At 38.2% G+C, this 15,659-nt stretch overlaps 1 protein-coding gene across 1 annotated transcript; it reads left to right on the top strand.

The window, feature by feature from the left end:
- The first annotated feature begins 1,232 nt into the window (after positions 1 to 1,232).
- Positions 1,233 to 14,943, top strand: LOC135661181 (beta-galactosidase 6-like). Its single transcript, XM_065176486.1, has 19 exons — positions 1,233 to 1,710; positions 1,817 to 1,912; positions 2,020 to 2,132; positions 2,240 to 2,306; positions 2,408 to 2,500; positions 2,602 to 2,745; positions 2,901 to 2,989; positions 3,216 to 3,321; positions 3,470 to 3,557; positions 3,760 to 3,878; positions 8,426 to 8,590; positions 11,022 to 11,239; positions 11,334 to 11,443; positions 11,573 to 11,682; positions 12,114 to 12,221; positions 12,718 to 12,825; positions 13,978 to 14,189; positions 14,271 to 14,595; positions 14,675 to 14,943. The coding sequence occupies exons 1-19, from the start codon at positions 1,504 to 1,506 to the stop codon at positions 14,780 to 14,782; spliced, it is 2,586 nt and encodes an 861-aa protein (XP_065032558.1). The 5' UTR covers positions 1,233 to 1,503; the 3' UTR covers positions 14,783 to 14,943.
- Positions 14,944 to 15,659: the final 716 nt, after the last annotated feature.

Here is a 15,659-nt window from a genome sequence, read left to right as displayed (position 1 = left end):
ACGGCAAAGTTGTTGACATAAACACCGCCTGTCCTGTTTCTTAGCGTTTCGCAACTATCGGTGTATTTGGCTTCGAATGGAACGTCTGAGAATTAGTCCATTCTATCCACAAGATCACTTCATCCAACCAGTAATGGAGTGTCCATGTTATTGTTGTACACGTTGAAAAAGATACGGGAAGGGACGATCGAGTCTCAAAGGGGCATCGACTGTTTGTTTGGCCACAGAGAACACTGTTCATGGAGAGAAAAATTAGACCAAGAATGGACGAACTACAAATTGTTATCCATCTATTTTTAGGGTATTTATTTATTGCACCCGAACAACTCCCACACGAGAGGGAGATGGCATCTTGGTCAAACATGTGGGGAGACGAAGAGATCGCTTCTCGTGGCCTTTTTCTTGCACCAAATCTTCTTGTGGCCTTACCAAGAACTATTATGTATGTGTTGACGAGCACGAAAGCAGAGCGTGACACGAAGCAACGCATTTCTCTTTCTTTTTATCTTTGCAGTGGACGCGTCTCGACGCACAGCACGGCGTGGGGAGCCCATCTCTTTCGTCTTGGAATCTCTCGCTGTCGTTTCATCAAACGGTGAACGGGCAGGCGGAGGGGGGGGGTGGGGGGAAGACGAGGAGAAGGCCGACAACAACGGTCCCGGAGCTGATTACGGGCACTTGCCGCCACCAAAGAGGTTGGATTGGGTTGAGGGTATTGACGTCCGTGCAGCGTGGAGATATCATGGCTTCGATTGGTCGGTGATTTCAATTTACCGTAAAATGAATTCGATACCTTGGTCATGCACGAGGGTAAATATGTAACTTCACAGTGACCACCCTTAGTCATCACCGACGCTGCCACCCGACCAGTGACTGCGACCGTGGATACGCGTGGGTGGGTTTCACTACACGGCGGGCCCACCTCGACGTGCTCCAGCCGACGCACCACTCCAGGACTGCTACAAAGCGTAGTCTAGCGGTGAAGAACAAATCTACCCCCATCCTTCCTTTCCCACAGAAGGGTTAAAAGGGTTCCGATCTGAACTTGTCGTAGCAAAAATGAGAATTGAAGTGCACGCAATAATGATCGAGTAACACAATTGAAGTTAAAAATTAGAGTGCAGAGAGCAAACAGGTCATGGAGACAGTCGGAACAGCCAGCCATTATAACTATAAGTGAAGTAGCAGAGAGAGAGGAGAGACGGTCCACTGGGTGAGAAGGAGAGGTGGAGTAGACGAGCTGTAGCATTCACATTGGTAGTAGCGGAGAGAGAAACATCAGCATTGAAGCAGATGATGGGAAGGATAGAACTGACATCCGCACCTTATTATTGCGTTGCTTCCCTTCTCATGTGACCCAATTTTGGACGTATCAGCGAGTTGCGAACAAGCAACCTGTCTCCATTCATCTCATAGCAGGAGGTCTCATCATTCATTCTTGTCTTCCCCTCGCAACTCGGTTTGCTCGCTTCCTTTCACGCCATTACCGTGGGGAGGAGGAGGATGGTAGCAGGAGCAGCCGCTGCTGCGATGGATGCAGCTTACCCGAAGCTCTCTCCGTTTCTTGTGATCTTCTTATGCTTTCTCTGTGGCTGCTCTCACCTCTGTGCCGCGGCCACGGTGACGTACGACCACAGGGCGCTGGTGATAGATGGCACCCGAAGGGTCCTCATCTCCGGCTCCATCCACTATCCCCGCAGCACTCCCGAGGTCCCCCTCCTCTCTTTCTCTCTCTCTCTCTCTGACGCTTACCTTCTCCTCCATTTATGCTTTGATTGATGCCAAGAACTTGCAACCTTCTGTGGCTGTACTTCAGATGTGGCCGGACCTCATCGAGAAGTCCAAGAACGGTGGTCTTGACGTCGTTGAGACCTACGTCTTCTGGAACCTCCACGAGCCCGTCCAGGGCCAGGTCATTGCTACTGAGAGCCCTTGATCCTTCTCGTGTTGGATTACTACAGAACGTTCATCGTGTTTGCCCTCTCTAAAGATTGTTATTTTGGCATATATCTTCGACAGTATGATTTTGAAGGAAGGAAGGATTTGGTGAGGTTCGTGAAGACAGTGGCAGAGGCCGGCCTCTATGTTCACCTCCGGATCGGCCCTTACGTCTGCGCCGAATGGAACTATGGGTAACTGTGAATGCATTCCACAATCAAGCAGTCCTGCATTCCACATTGTTCAGTATTGTGTAACCATGTTTTGAGATTTCGTTTAATTATCTAACTATTTGATGCAGGGGATTTCCTCTCTGGTTGCATTTCATACCTGGGATCAAGTTTAGGACTGACAACGAACCCTTCAAGGTTAAATTGTCTTTTAATTTCAATAACGATGATGCCTATTTGAGCAATGAGTATTGCAGTTGTTGTTCATTCGAATTGTTTCTCTGATGTCTCTGCTCCAGAGAGAGATGCAACGGTTTACGACAAAGATTGTGGAAATGATGAAGCAGGAAAAACTTTATGCATCCCAAGGTGGACCCATCATCTTGTCTCAGGTGTTTAGCCTCATTATTGACAATTGCCCGTAAGATAGGTTTGATTTCTGCAACAAGATTCATCGATCATTATATCTTATTCACTTTGTATTTCATGGCAGATCGAAAATGAGTATGGGAACATCGAATCTTCTTATGGTGCTGCAGCAAAGACTTACATCAATTGGTCGGCATCAATGGCAACCTCTCTAGACACAGGTGTACCATGGGTGATGTGCCAACAAGCTGATGCACCTGACCCCATTGTGAGTTTCATATTTCAACCTCTCTATGGAATCATTCACCGATGATTAATAATATGTATGAATTTCGTAGTCAATTTGTTCATCATGTCCCATCACTGTTATGTCTTTGTGTTGGTAGATTTATGATTTATCTACATGCTCTCTCTGTTTTCCAGATCAACACTTGCAATGGCTTTTACTGTGATCAGTTTACTCCAAACTCTAACAAGAAACCAAAAATGTGGACAGAAAATTGGACTGGATGGTAAGACAATAAGACAATATTCTCCATTTTACTCTGTATTGTAGACCTATTGTAGACCTAAATTTATCTATCGAGCAACTTTATCATACAATGTATTGTTGCTGCAAAATTCTGATGTTCAAGGCAAGGCTCTTTAAGACAAAGATCTTTTATGTATTGCTGCTTCTCCGAACACGTTTGATGTGATACCTTTATTTCTCGTCTCACTGGATGAGTTAAATATCAGGTTTCTTTCCTTTGGTGGTGGAGTGCCATACAGACCAGTTGAAGACCTTGCATTTGCTGTAGCCCGATTCTTCCAACGTGGTGGCACCTTCCAGAACTACTACATGGTAGAACCTGTGACTGGAACTGCTTTAGTTTCTGCTTTATACATCCAAGTACACCTACAAGATCAGATTTTTATTTTATCTTAGACACAATTTTTAATCATCTATAAGTTAATTTAATAGAATAACAAAGGGATGTTTTCCTTTCTAGTATCACGGTGGGACCAACTTTGGCCGCACTACAGGTGGACCATTTATTGCTACCAGCTATGATTATGATGCTCCAATCGATGAGTATGGTAAGTCTACAATCTAGACAATCAGATCCCTGGCTAAAACTTTGTAAAGCTAAGTTGTCACAACTATAGTTAGATTGATTAACCAAATATATTATCTGCATTCTGAAATTTGTCTTTGTTATCTAACTTATCTAGTTAGTGAAATTTTGCATCTTCCGCTTACTGCACAACTTGTTTATATGGTTTTCTGTGAACCCCTCAGGAATTCTTAGGCAACCTAAGTGGGGCCACCTAAGAGACTTGCATAAAGTCATAAAGCTTTGTGAAGGAGCATTGGTAGCAACTGATCCAACCTACACTTCTCTTGGTCAGAATCTGGAGGTAATTGTGATTGTTCTCCACTAATATGATGCATATGGTTCAATATTGAGGACCATCTATTGTATTATTTATTCCAATATGGAGTTGGATTTAGCTCTTTCTTTGAAAAGGATTAATATTATGAAGAACTGAAGGTGATGTTGCTGAAATTTAAAACATTGTGAAACCTAATTATAATATCTATGTTGATGGATAATTCTCCCTCTCCATTCTACAATTTTCTATTTTGGGCGATAGAATAGAGAAAGGAATCTTGATAATTGGTTAGCGGTGGTGTAAATAGGTGCCTAGGTGCTCACCTAGGCGCTCAGGTGAGGCAAGGTGAGGTGAGGCCCGAACGGCTCTCACTGTGATTAGGTGACTTGTTTCAGTGAAGCGCCACCTAGGTGCTCGCCTGAACCTAGGCATTGGGCGCCTCGGGCGAGCGCTTGGTTGAAGCAAAGCAATCAAACTAGATGATCAAATCTGGTTCAGTTGAACAGTAGCTTAGTTGGTTCGATTAAACGAACTAAGCTAAATATTGTTACTAAAGCTACACATGAACCCCCCCACCACCCCACCCCCCCAATGTGACCCTGACCCATAAACCCTACTTCATGTGCAGTTACTGCCTCCGTCATCGACACTTCCTTTGCCACTGCCTCTACTGCCAATGAACAGGTTCGAAGGTCTAGCTTTCGTGTGTAGTTCCTTTCGCTATCGTTGCTTCTATGTGTAGCTCCTTCTACCATCGAGGGAGAGGACTACAACTTCTTTTGCCATCGATGGACACATTTGAAGCTTCCTCCTTCCACAACATCGTTGCTTGCAACTTTCGTCGCTACCGCGGTCGCCATTTGAAGTTTCTTCGTGACTACTATTGTTGTTTGCAACTTCCTCTACTGTTGCTACTGTTGCCCGAAGCTTTATCTGTCGCTGCTGTTGTCGTCCACAGCTTTCTCCGCCGTCACTATTGTTATTCGAAGCTTTCTCCATGGCTGCTGTTGTCGTTCGTAGCTTCCTTCGTCGCTGCTGCTGTCGTCAATCGAAAGTTTCTCTGCCATCGTCACCCTCTCCTTTCCCACTTTCCATTGTCATCGACTCTTTTCTCCCCTCTAACTACTGTTAACAGTGGATTAAATATTATTAATATTAGATTGTTAACTACTATTATCATATAATAGTCCCTATTTAGATTTAGCATTGCTATTCTCTATTTATTTAAAACCTATTGTTGAAGAGGAAGAGAAAGATGAAGATGGACAAGAGGAAACCTATATAATAGTCATCTCCTACTATTGTTAAAAAGAAGAAAATCTATTTTGATGAAGATGGATGAGAGGAAGGGAAAGATGCTGATATCTTTGAAAATGACGATGTTGATTATGATGATGATTGAATTTGATGTAAAGCTTTATTGTTTTGTGTTTTTTGACATTTTTGTTATTAAAAGATGAATAATGTGACTTGGTACCTTAGATCTTTTCAATTTAATATCATATTTTTATTTATATAATCATATTTATCAATTGTATTATATATTTTTTATATTTTAATATCTCAGAGCGCCTCACTTCGCTTGAACAACCACCTAGCGCCTCAAGCATTTTGACACCTTGGCATCCTTTGGTGCCTAGCATTTTTTAAGTCACAGTTGGTTAGGATTTAGGGGAGAACAATATGATGTTTTTTGACGTGAAGTAAACAATAAATGTGATAACATTTAAGCAAAAGTAGTTAGATCAACAACTATTGTGCAGATATACATAATTTTTAAACAATATTATCATCTTGTTGATTTTAAACAATAAAGCCTTCTTGGATGAGAAAACATCAGTTTGCAACAACTATATGATTGTGGATGGAGTAAGATATTGGCCACAGGTTCATGAAGTGAGAGCGTTGTTGTGTCGATGAACTACAAGAATAGGAATTAGATTCTGCTTGATGATAGATTGAGAGAATATAAGTGATCAAATGATGAATTGGGTAAGCACGTATACTAAAAGCTTAAACTGACAGGAAAGAGCCCAACGTCCCTTCATGTGCAAGCTGGATGAATGATTAATAGGCTTGACATGTGTATTCAAATGCAAGATAACGTTGCAAGCTCAAGATTAACATGCTTTACACAAAATGATATGTGGAAGAAATAGACACTGGGTCAAGTATTAAAGGGAACAGAATAATATGATTACAATAGCCAGACCTGACATGTGGAGCTTACACATATACATTCTATGCTTTTTAATAAGCATATATACAAGTAGTAACTCCAACAGAAAACAAAATTAGGTCTGCAACCATGTGAATTAATGTCATTAATGTTTAATTTTTATTATGAGAGGAAGGATTTTATTTCATGAAAGAGCTAAAGAAAAATGAGTTTCTTTGTTTTAAAAAATAGCTCAACCTTGGTCAAGGGTTGATAGAGGGAATTACGATTTCTAATATAGATGTACTCCACACATCTGAAATAATGGGGTACTAGAAGTGGACTGAACTTTTACCTTAGTGAAAAGCAACCTGATTATCAGTTGGCTAGATAATGGCTGACAAGCAAACACTTGGGTAGGAAGGACACTTTGATGCAGTGTACATGTCGAATTTATTTATGAATGTAGAAGTGGTAGTTGGGTTAATTGGCCTAGCAGTCAAAGTCTTTTGTTCAAGGAAATGTTAGTGTGGAACTAAACCAGCCATTAATTTAAGGACTGTTAGAGTTGTGTAATAGTTCTTAAATTTTAGTTTATCTTATTTACCTCATCTTTTTTTCTAATAAGTAAATGAATAAATAGTGAGGCATTATAATGTTCGGCCAATTATTAGCCATATAATATCGTATTAGGATTCTTTCAAAATGCAAATCTGACCTACAAATTGGCCAATATGGACATTATTGTGTATTTTTATACTTTCTAGGGCAAGTCATTCATCACTCACCATGAAGAAGGGATCAATTTATTATTTATTGGTAAGTGATAACTATAGACATAGTAAAGATACAAAATGATACTCTGAAATATGTAATACAACATGTATTAGCATCGAAGCTGCACTATTTAGTAGCTAACAATGGTGAACATTGGCATCATAGTTGGGTCACTCATTCACAATTTGGTGATAGGAAGTCATGAAAATAATAGAAATTCTGCAATCCTTTGACCCTCCTTAAAATTTGTAACACCCCGATTTAATCAATGAAGTTAATGAGTTAGGTATCCCATTAGATCGGATTATTATAATTGGTATCAGGGCTGGCATACCATTGAGGCATAGCGAGAGGTTCGAGTAGGAAAGGGCTATGCATAGATGAGGTCAGAAGGCACACCATGATGTAGAGCCATCACTGGGCTGAATCATGTGCACCATACCAGGGTCTGATTGTAGGTTATGTTGGGTTTGACGAGGACGTCAAGCTCTTAAGTGAGAAAATTATAATATACCGATTTAGTCCCACATCAGAAATAGGCAAATATTTAAATTATCTTATAAGAGAATGAGATTTCTAACACCTTGATTTAGTCTCATATTGGAAGTAGGTAAAGATTTAAATTGACATGCGAGAATTTAATAAATGAATTTTTGTTAGTCTGTGCTTAAACATTTTGGGTTGTGACAAAAATATCCTCATTAGGAGACAAAAAATTGGTAAGATTCATATGAGATGAATGTTGAACAATTTAGAGTAACTACTAGATGTAAATCTCTAAGAGACATGAAGGGGTAGACTTCAGATGGATCAATTAGAAAATTTCACAAATGATCTAACAATGCTTTAAAGGTTCTCAACAATGATATGAAGATTAGAGATAAGGATATTTGGAGCTCACACCTAAGGTACTCAAATTTGAAGCTAAAGATAACCTTTTATTTAGCAGATCTGTGAGGGCAGAAGAACTAAAATTCGTGAGTGTGGAAAGGGGAAAATTAGTGTTTCAAAGATGACATTAACTAAAAAAAACTTGATGAACTTTCATAAAGATTTTAGTCCAATTAGTCAAAGAGAACTCATGATGCTTAGAACTCAGAGGAATTGATGTTTTTTTGTGGATAAGATATGCTTAATGACAAGTTTTCAGAACATAACAGGTTGACTGAAAGTCATCAAAACTTTTTTGTTAGACCTTTGACAAGTATGAACCTTCTATCACTTTACTGCAAATATGCAGTATGCAAGACTATTAGCAGGTCAACGCCTTAACAGAACTATAATAAAACAACTTCTAATAGATTTCCGAGTCTTACTCTTAGTTACATAGTGCGTGTCGTAGTTGCTTTAATTGCATTGGCTGTGTGTATATGCATTTGCAGCTTAAAGGCTACCAAGTTTTTGCTTTTTGTATATTGAAATAGATTATGATTGAAGGCCTTTGGGGCACCTTTTGGGCATGTGATGTGCATATTCTCTGTGCTTGCTTTGATAACAAGTGACTGATATTATATACAAAAATGTGGCTCTGCTGATATGTATTTTTCTTTTTCCTATTGTGTTTTTGCCTTTGGAACATTGCTATTGCTTTATCTATTTCTTTTCAGTCATGTTGCTAAAATGCTTCATGCTTTAGGCCCATGTTTATAAGACAGCGTCAGGGAGCTGTGCAGCATTTCTTGCCAATGTAGGCACCCAGTCTGATGCTACTGTTACTTTTAATGGTAAAACATATAATTTACCTGCATGGTCGGTGAGCATCCTTCCTGACTGCCAAAATGTTGTATTCAATACTGCACAGGTATGTTTATTTACCTTATCCTGCATCTTTCAATCTTTTTAGCAAACTGGAGCAATATCATTATGCATCATTAGATCCATTATATCATTGGTTTGCTCCATTGATATTACTGAAAGCTGGTTGAGATGTCTTGTGAAAACTTGTTCTTTGTTTTCATACAGGGACATATGTTTATAACAAAATTCAACAAAGTGAAATTTGACACAAATGATTTTGTTTTTTAATTTAACTGGAAAACTCCTGAAAAGTGCATTGGCAAACTTAGTCATGGAAACAATTTCTTTGCTTGCACTGAACTTTAGGGGAATTTTGTTTCTCTCCCACCGTCGGTTGCATCTGTACTCTTGCAAATCTTTGTGACATTGTAGTTAGTCAAGGTTGCTTAGGAAGGAAAGAATTTAGAATTGAATCAAGGAATAGACTTTTAAGGCAAGGGTAAGAGATTTGTATTTTATAGATTTGCTACTGTCACATATGTAGGTCCAACATGCCCTGTTGTAATGTTAAGCCCAATAAGTTCTCAAGCTATGATAAATAGCATCTTTTTCTACTGTCATATATGTAGGTCGTCTAACATAGCCTGATGTAATGTTTAAGCCCAATAAATTCTCAAGCTATCATACGTAGCCTAGCAATAATGAAGAATTTATACGATTTTAAACTAGTTGAATCGCTGCATGAAGTTAAAATGTAAAACAAAGTCACTAGGAGATATACATTTTCTCTGAATGTTACTTTAAGTTAATCTTTTTAGAAGTCAAATATAGTAAAGTGACAAAAACAAACAAATTTAGTCCTATCTGGAGTTAGCAATGGCCAATGACATGAGACTCTCATGTCAATTCTCATGTCTCTTCCCAAATATGTGCTTATCATGAGGTAAGCCATCCCAGCATGCACTTGTGTTATAGTATTTGTTTCTGACCAAAAGAGGGGCTTAGGAAAGTCCATTTTCTATAATATAGAGACAATGCAGGCCGTCTCTTCTTGATGATATTCTAAAGAGAAATATAGGAGAAAGAAATTTTACCCAAGATGAGGATCAGAATGTTGTGCAGTTTGAAAATAATTTATCCAAAAAATTAGTGACACGAAGATGATGCCTCGGACATACGAGGCTAAAAAAAAAATAACATATATATTTATGAACAATTAGAAATGGTGCTGGTTGAGTATAAAGTCAGGGGCAAGTATTGAAATCCAATAAATGCCTTGGTTATACAATGTGAGTCAATTGGTGAGGAGAGATGAAGAATAACATTTGTTACTTTCTATTTGTAATATGTTATTATATATGCTATTAGTATTATGTAATATGTAGATTATTTGTATGTACTGCAGTTTGATAGCTGAGCAAAAACCATAGCTACTGAATTTTCTGTCAAATTAGGTTGCTTATGTCTGATCCCCAATTGGATTAATTTATTCAGATCAAGAGTACTAGACTTCTAAAGTTAAAACCACCGAAATAGCACAAGCTCGTGGCTCAATGTCTCAATATACAACTAGGTTTTCTCTGTGAGTGCTGCTGCTCCACTTGATCATATTGCTTGTAATTATCCAGACATTGAGAGAGAACCAAACAAAGGAAGGTTGACTGTGCAGTCAGATGGAAGTGAGAAGTTTTATTACTCTCCCAAATGGACTATTCCAAGTTATAGACCTGACCTAAGTTCGACATTCAAGTCCAGTATTTGAGTCCACAAAGGTTTGATTTGCATAAACCTCTGCGTAATTTGACCCTCTCCGACAATCAAAATATGGTAGAGATGTCTAAGCTAAGGTATATTTTCAAATTATATGATATAAGTAGATGTCACAATAACTTGATTAAGTCATTTGGTATGAGGTTATTTATTTTAAAAGTTTATTGAGTAATTCAAATAACAAAAGTAATTAAAAGTTAAATCTACTTGAGTGACACTAACCTGTAGTCCATACTCCATAGAACGTGGCCCTTGATTCTTGGCGTCGTGGTTAGATGTAGCCTGGTTCAGTTTTTCTAGGTCTTATTTATTTCTTTCCACATTGCAATTCCCTAATGGGCTTAGGAAGTTAGTTGACTTTTAATATGACAAGGTTGTCGCCCTTTTTCAATGTGGGAAACTAAGTAGCAAAAACAGAAATAAATTATGGTATGGAATTTCAAAATTTACTAATCTCCAGTTGTTGATTTTAAGCATTACTATAAGATTTTATGAGTTGACTGCTCCTCCAATTGAATTTAGATTACAATACAAAGAATACATGTCATAGACAAAACACTCAGTTGCCGCATTTTCTTTTATGTGTGTGATAATTCATATTTTTGTCAGTTATAGTTAAGCTATGGGGATTGATCATAAATTTCTCACATTGTTGTTTGCTTGTAAGGACCATGTCTAAAGTAGCTCTTTTGACCCTGGATATATAAATGCTGTGTCAATGACAGATAAATTCCCAATCCACTCTTTTGGAGACAAAATATGTAAAAACATACAGTCAGGCCTCAGATCAACCCATAAATTCCTCTGAAATATCTGAGTCATCATGGACTTTTATCAAAGAACCTGTGGGTATCACAAAGAGCAGTGCTTTCACAAAAGTAGGATTGCTTGAACAGATAAATACTACTGCTGATGCCAGTGACTACCTTTGGTATTCAACAAGGTGTTGTATATATATCTGTATATTTGTGTTCAAGTCTACATTTTTGTTGATGCCAGTGCTAATTGTCCAATTTCTTTTATTCATGATTTTGCAGCATTGATATTAATGGAAATGAACCATTTCTTTTCAATGGAACTCAGACTACTTTGCACGTAGAATCTCTTGGTCATGTCCTCCATGCTTTTGTCAATGGACAATTATCAGGTCATATTCTATAGTAATGCATAACATTAGGTCATGCTCTATAGTAATGCATAACTTCAATGTTCCCTTGTAACTTGCAAGCCACTTTGCCATTTCTTACTGAACTTGTATGTTGAATTTTTTTCACAGGCAGTGGGATGGGCAATAGTGACAATGCAAAAGTCACATTGGACAAGTCTATCATGCTTGCACCAGGAAAGAACAAAATCGATCTTTTAAGTGTCACAGTTGGCCTTCAGGTTGTTCCAGTCTACAGACCAACCGTTTGGTTCATTTATTTTTCTTGTTTTCTAGGATTGGTAAAATAGGTCCATTGGACCATTCCTATAACTTGTATATTACGTAGTAAGAGATCCGGTACAAATAACAAAGTTCCAAAATTTGGCTGTCTCCCAAACTTGACTTGTAAAGCCCACAGGTGAGATAATGTCAACCTTGACTTTAAGAGGTTTGTGTGAAAGCCACCTCGTACCAGGAGGTTTTTTCGATGAAATTTTAAGATAAAGAGACCATTATACTTTTAGTTATACGACGTGTGCACTTTCTTTTAGCAAACGTGCTACCAAAGCCATTATTCGTAATATGTTTCCTAACCAGACTTGCCCATAATATGATTTGTTGATCTTTAATTTTTTGTGATTGTCTTCTTAATTTATTTTCTCTCTTCCAGAACTATGGTGCATTCTTCGATCTATGGGGTGCTGGAATCACTGGTCCTGTGATGCTGAAGGGCCAAAAAAGCACGACAGATCTATCTTCAAATGACTGGACATATCAGGTTTTTCTTGTATTTTGCAATGATTACATACTGCATAACTGAGATAGCTATGCAAATGAAATCAGACTTATATATCAAATCCTCAGACACTAATGGGAATTGAAAATATTGTCATATCTGAAATGCAATTAGGACGCAATCATGTTCTTTAGAGTTCTATTAAAAGAAAAAAGTGGGATATAAGTCGCCGAAGTTGCGATAGCTGGGCAATTTTTCTAATCATGTTGGTCCTAACTTCTAGTATGGGTGGCTCATTTCAAGGCAGAAATAAGTATCACTAAGCTTATATGAAAACAATGTAGCAAATGATCTAATTCTGTTTTGTCACATTAGTTGGTGTTTGACTTGCATTTTACTATCCTGAGGTCAATAAAGTGAAAAATAATCACAAACTTCTTTTAATAATAAACTATGGATGATAAATAATATCTTTTTGAAGCTTAGTATTAGGAAATAGACAGATTTGGACTCCTCATCTTATGTCATGTTGGTGCAGATTGGCCTTAAAGGTGAAGAGTTGGGCATATATGAAGAGTCAGGGGATTCATCAATATGGATTTCACAATCTGCTTTGCCAAAGAATCAGCCTTTGGTATGGTACAAGGTGAGTTTTATTATTTTTTATTTGAAAGTATTTGTTAAGTTGCAGACTGAAACATCTCATCAGTGCATAAACTGTTATACTAGATTCATAAAACTCATATTATTGATTTTTACTTTAATATCTAGTTAATAATCTTTCAGGTCATGTTAGGATTGAAAACAGAACAAGTTTCTGATAAATTATTGAAGAATTCCTTCTGCACATCCAGCTCAAGCAATCCAACACTACAAAATTGATCCATACTTGTCGGATTATAGATTCTAAAAATTTCCTGCCTGAAAACTATGCATATTACCAGTTTGAGGTCCAAAAATATATAGATATTAATGTTATACCGATCCATATTTGGATCATCACATGTACCCCGGATTTGCATTCCAGTATTTTCAAAATGATTCATGATAAATTTACACACCAGTTTGTTGTGGAATCTGGATCGATGAAATAGAGTGTTTCTTTAAATTTATAATGAATCCTAGAGTGCTTCTTTAAATTCCACAATGAAATAGTTGTGTAATGTAGATAAATTTATGCACCAGATAGATAAATGTTATTCACTGGCTTGAATTTAAAATCATGCTATCATTGAGTGTTCCTTTCTTCCTAGTGGTATTGGAGACTATTTCACTCTGACAACCTTATTACTGTAGCATATCCTGCATTGGGCTCTTTATATTGAGGTTTTGGTTTTTTTATTTGGCACAGATTCTTTTGGACCTTGTTGGCAACAGATCAATCATTTCTTTTTTAGATCTGTTTATCCTTTAAAACTTCAGCAAATGGTTATTGTAAAAAGAAATAAGTCATGTGAGTTGTTGGGAGAGGGTGTGCCATTGTATTTTCTCACTGATAGTGAAACTTGAACTCTTGTCTTGCCCGTAAATTTAGCCAAAACAGCAAACATTTAATTCTGTCATCTTCCTTATCTTTTCCTCTCTTTTTTCATGTGGTTGTGCATGAGTGATACCCCACTCGCACAACAATTAGACTTTTGTATTTGCAGGGGTGTCGATAGATTCATATTACATGCTCTCAGCCTTGTAGCTCTACGACAATCTCTGCACCCTATTCTTTTATTCTTTTAGTATACATAATTGTTAACCACATGTAGCATTTACGAGTTGAATTCTCCATCACAAATTTGCCACACAGGGCTACTTTGATGCACCTGAGGGCAACGATCCGGTTGCAATAGACTTTACTGGAATGGGGAAGGGTGAGGCATGGGTGAATGGACAGAGCATCGGGCGCTATTGGCCAGCTTATGTTTCTCCGCAGACTGGCTGTACCACTTCATGCAACTACAGAGGAGCATTTAGTTCAAATAAGTGCCTAAAGAACTGTGGCAAACCGTCTCAGAGACTGTATGAAGCTATGAATCACATTTTACTAATCTCAATTTGTGTATTTGTATCATCTGAAATCATGTTTACTCATTTAAATAGGTATCATGTTCCTCGGTCACTGATCCAATCTGGCAAAAATAGACTGGTTCTTTTTGAGGAAATGAGTGGAGATCCGACTCAGATATCTTTTGCTACGAGGCAGACCGTAAGCTTATGTGGACATGTATCGGAGTCCCATCCAGCGCTCTTAGATGCTCAGAGCACTGCACCGAGTAATGTGCCAATGCTCCGTCTAGAGTGCCCATATCCAAATCAGATGATTTCTTCAATAAAGTTTGCAAGCTTTGGAACTCCACATGGCACCTGTGGAAGCTACGACCACGGCAAATGCAGCAGCGACGATGCTCTTGCTGTCGTGCAGCAGGTACATCACGCAACTGCTCATCACTCTCTTTTCAAATGAACTATTTAATTCCCTGCTGATGGTTGTGGCAATACTTCAGGCATGCATTGGTGTCAAGAGCTGCGACGTCGAGGTCTCAATCAAGTTGTTTGGCGATCCATGTAGAAATGTTATCAAGAGCCTTGCAGTTGAAGCTGCATGTTCTTAATGGAAGATGATGATACATGAGCGTCAAAGATCCAAATGGTGGGACTAAAGCAGTTCCACAGGGTGGTCGGAGGAAAGAGAGTGACGATGAATAAAATGTACAAAACATTATCAAACAGAATGATCCAAAAAATGAAAGATAAGGTGTATATTTTGCACTGAGGTTGTTTGTCACAGGTTCTGCTTTTGTTCGAAGTGGACTGGAATCTGTCTTAAATACTGGCTGGCCACTACAAGGAGCAACCAATGCACTATATAGTTAGGGCTAATAAATGGTCCCTCTACCAAATGGTCAATTTAGGTCCTTTGTAGGACTTTTATTCAAGTGAGTCTGATTTTTACCATTAAGTTTTTGTCGTTATTTGTTTCTTACTGCCATTAGGTCCGACATAGTTAATCCTCCTACCTGTAATGATCAAATATGCAGATTTAGCATGATTTATTTGGTCAAGATTCATGATGACCACATAGTTCTTTTTGAAGGGAAAACAAACTGTATTAGTTTAAACAAGGTTCATACAACCTAAAGGAGGTGAAACAACTCTCCAGAAACAGAGGAATTCTAACTACCAAATTAACAGAGGAATTTTTATCGATCAAAATCAGAAATTCTATCGACCAACTTCCACTACTTTTGCATACTTTTGCATAAAAGAAGATATCCCGATATAGGGAGCGTAAGTTCTGTGAAATGGTGACGGGGTTAGAGAGAATATTGATGATGCTTTCTGTTTGTTGCCTTAATACTGTTGACTGGGGAGTCAACATTTTGTCATGAAGGCATAAGTTTGTCTTTGCAACTTAAGTGATAGTCACAAGAGGTGTTTGGAGTGGGGGAAGGTTCAACCGAAACAATCCCAAGGGGTTGCTTGTATGCT

This window comes from Musa acuminata, chromosome BXJ1-4, assembly GCF_036884655.1.
Source record: "Musa acuminata AAA Group cultivar baxijiao chromosome BXJ1-4, Cavendish_Baxijiao_AAA, whole genome shotgun sequence".
Classification (NCBI taxonomy): domain Eukaryota; kingdom Viridiplantae; phylum Streptophyta; class Magnoliopsida; order Zingiberales; family Musaceae; genus Musa; species Musa acuminata.
This window is presented reverse-complemented; position numbering and strand designations above follow the sequence as displayed.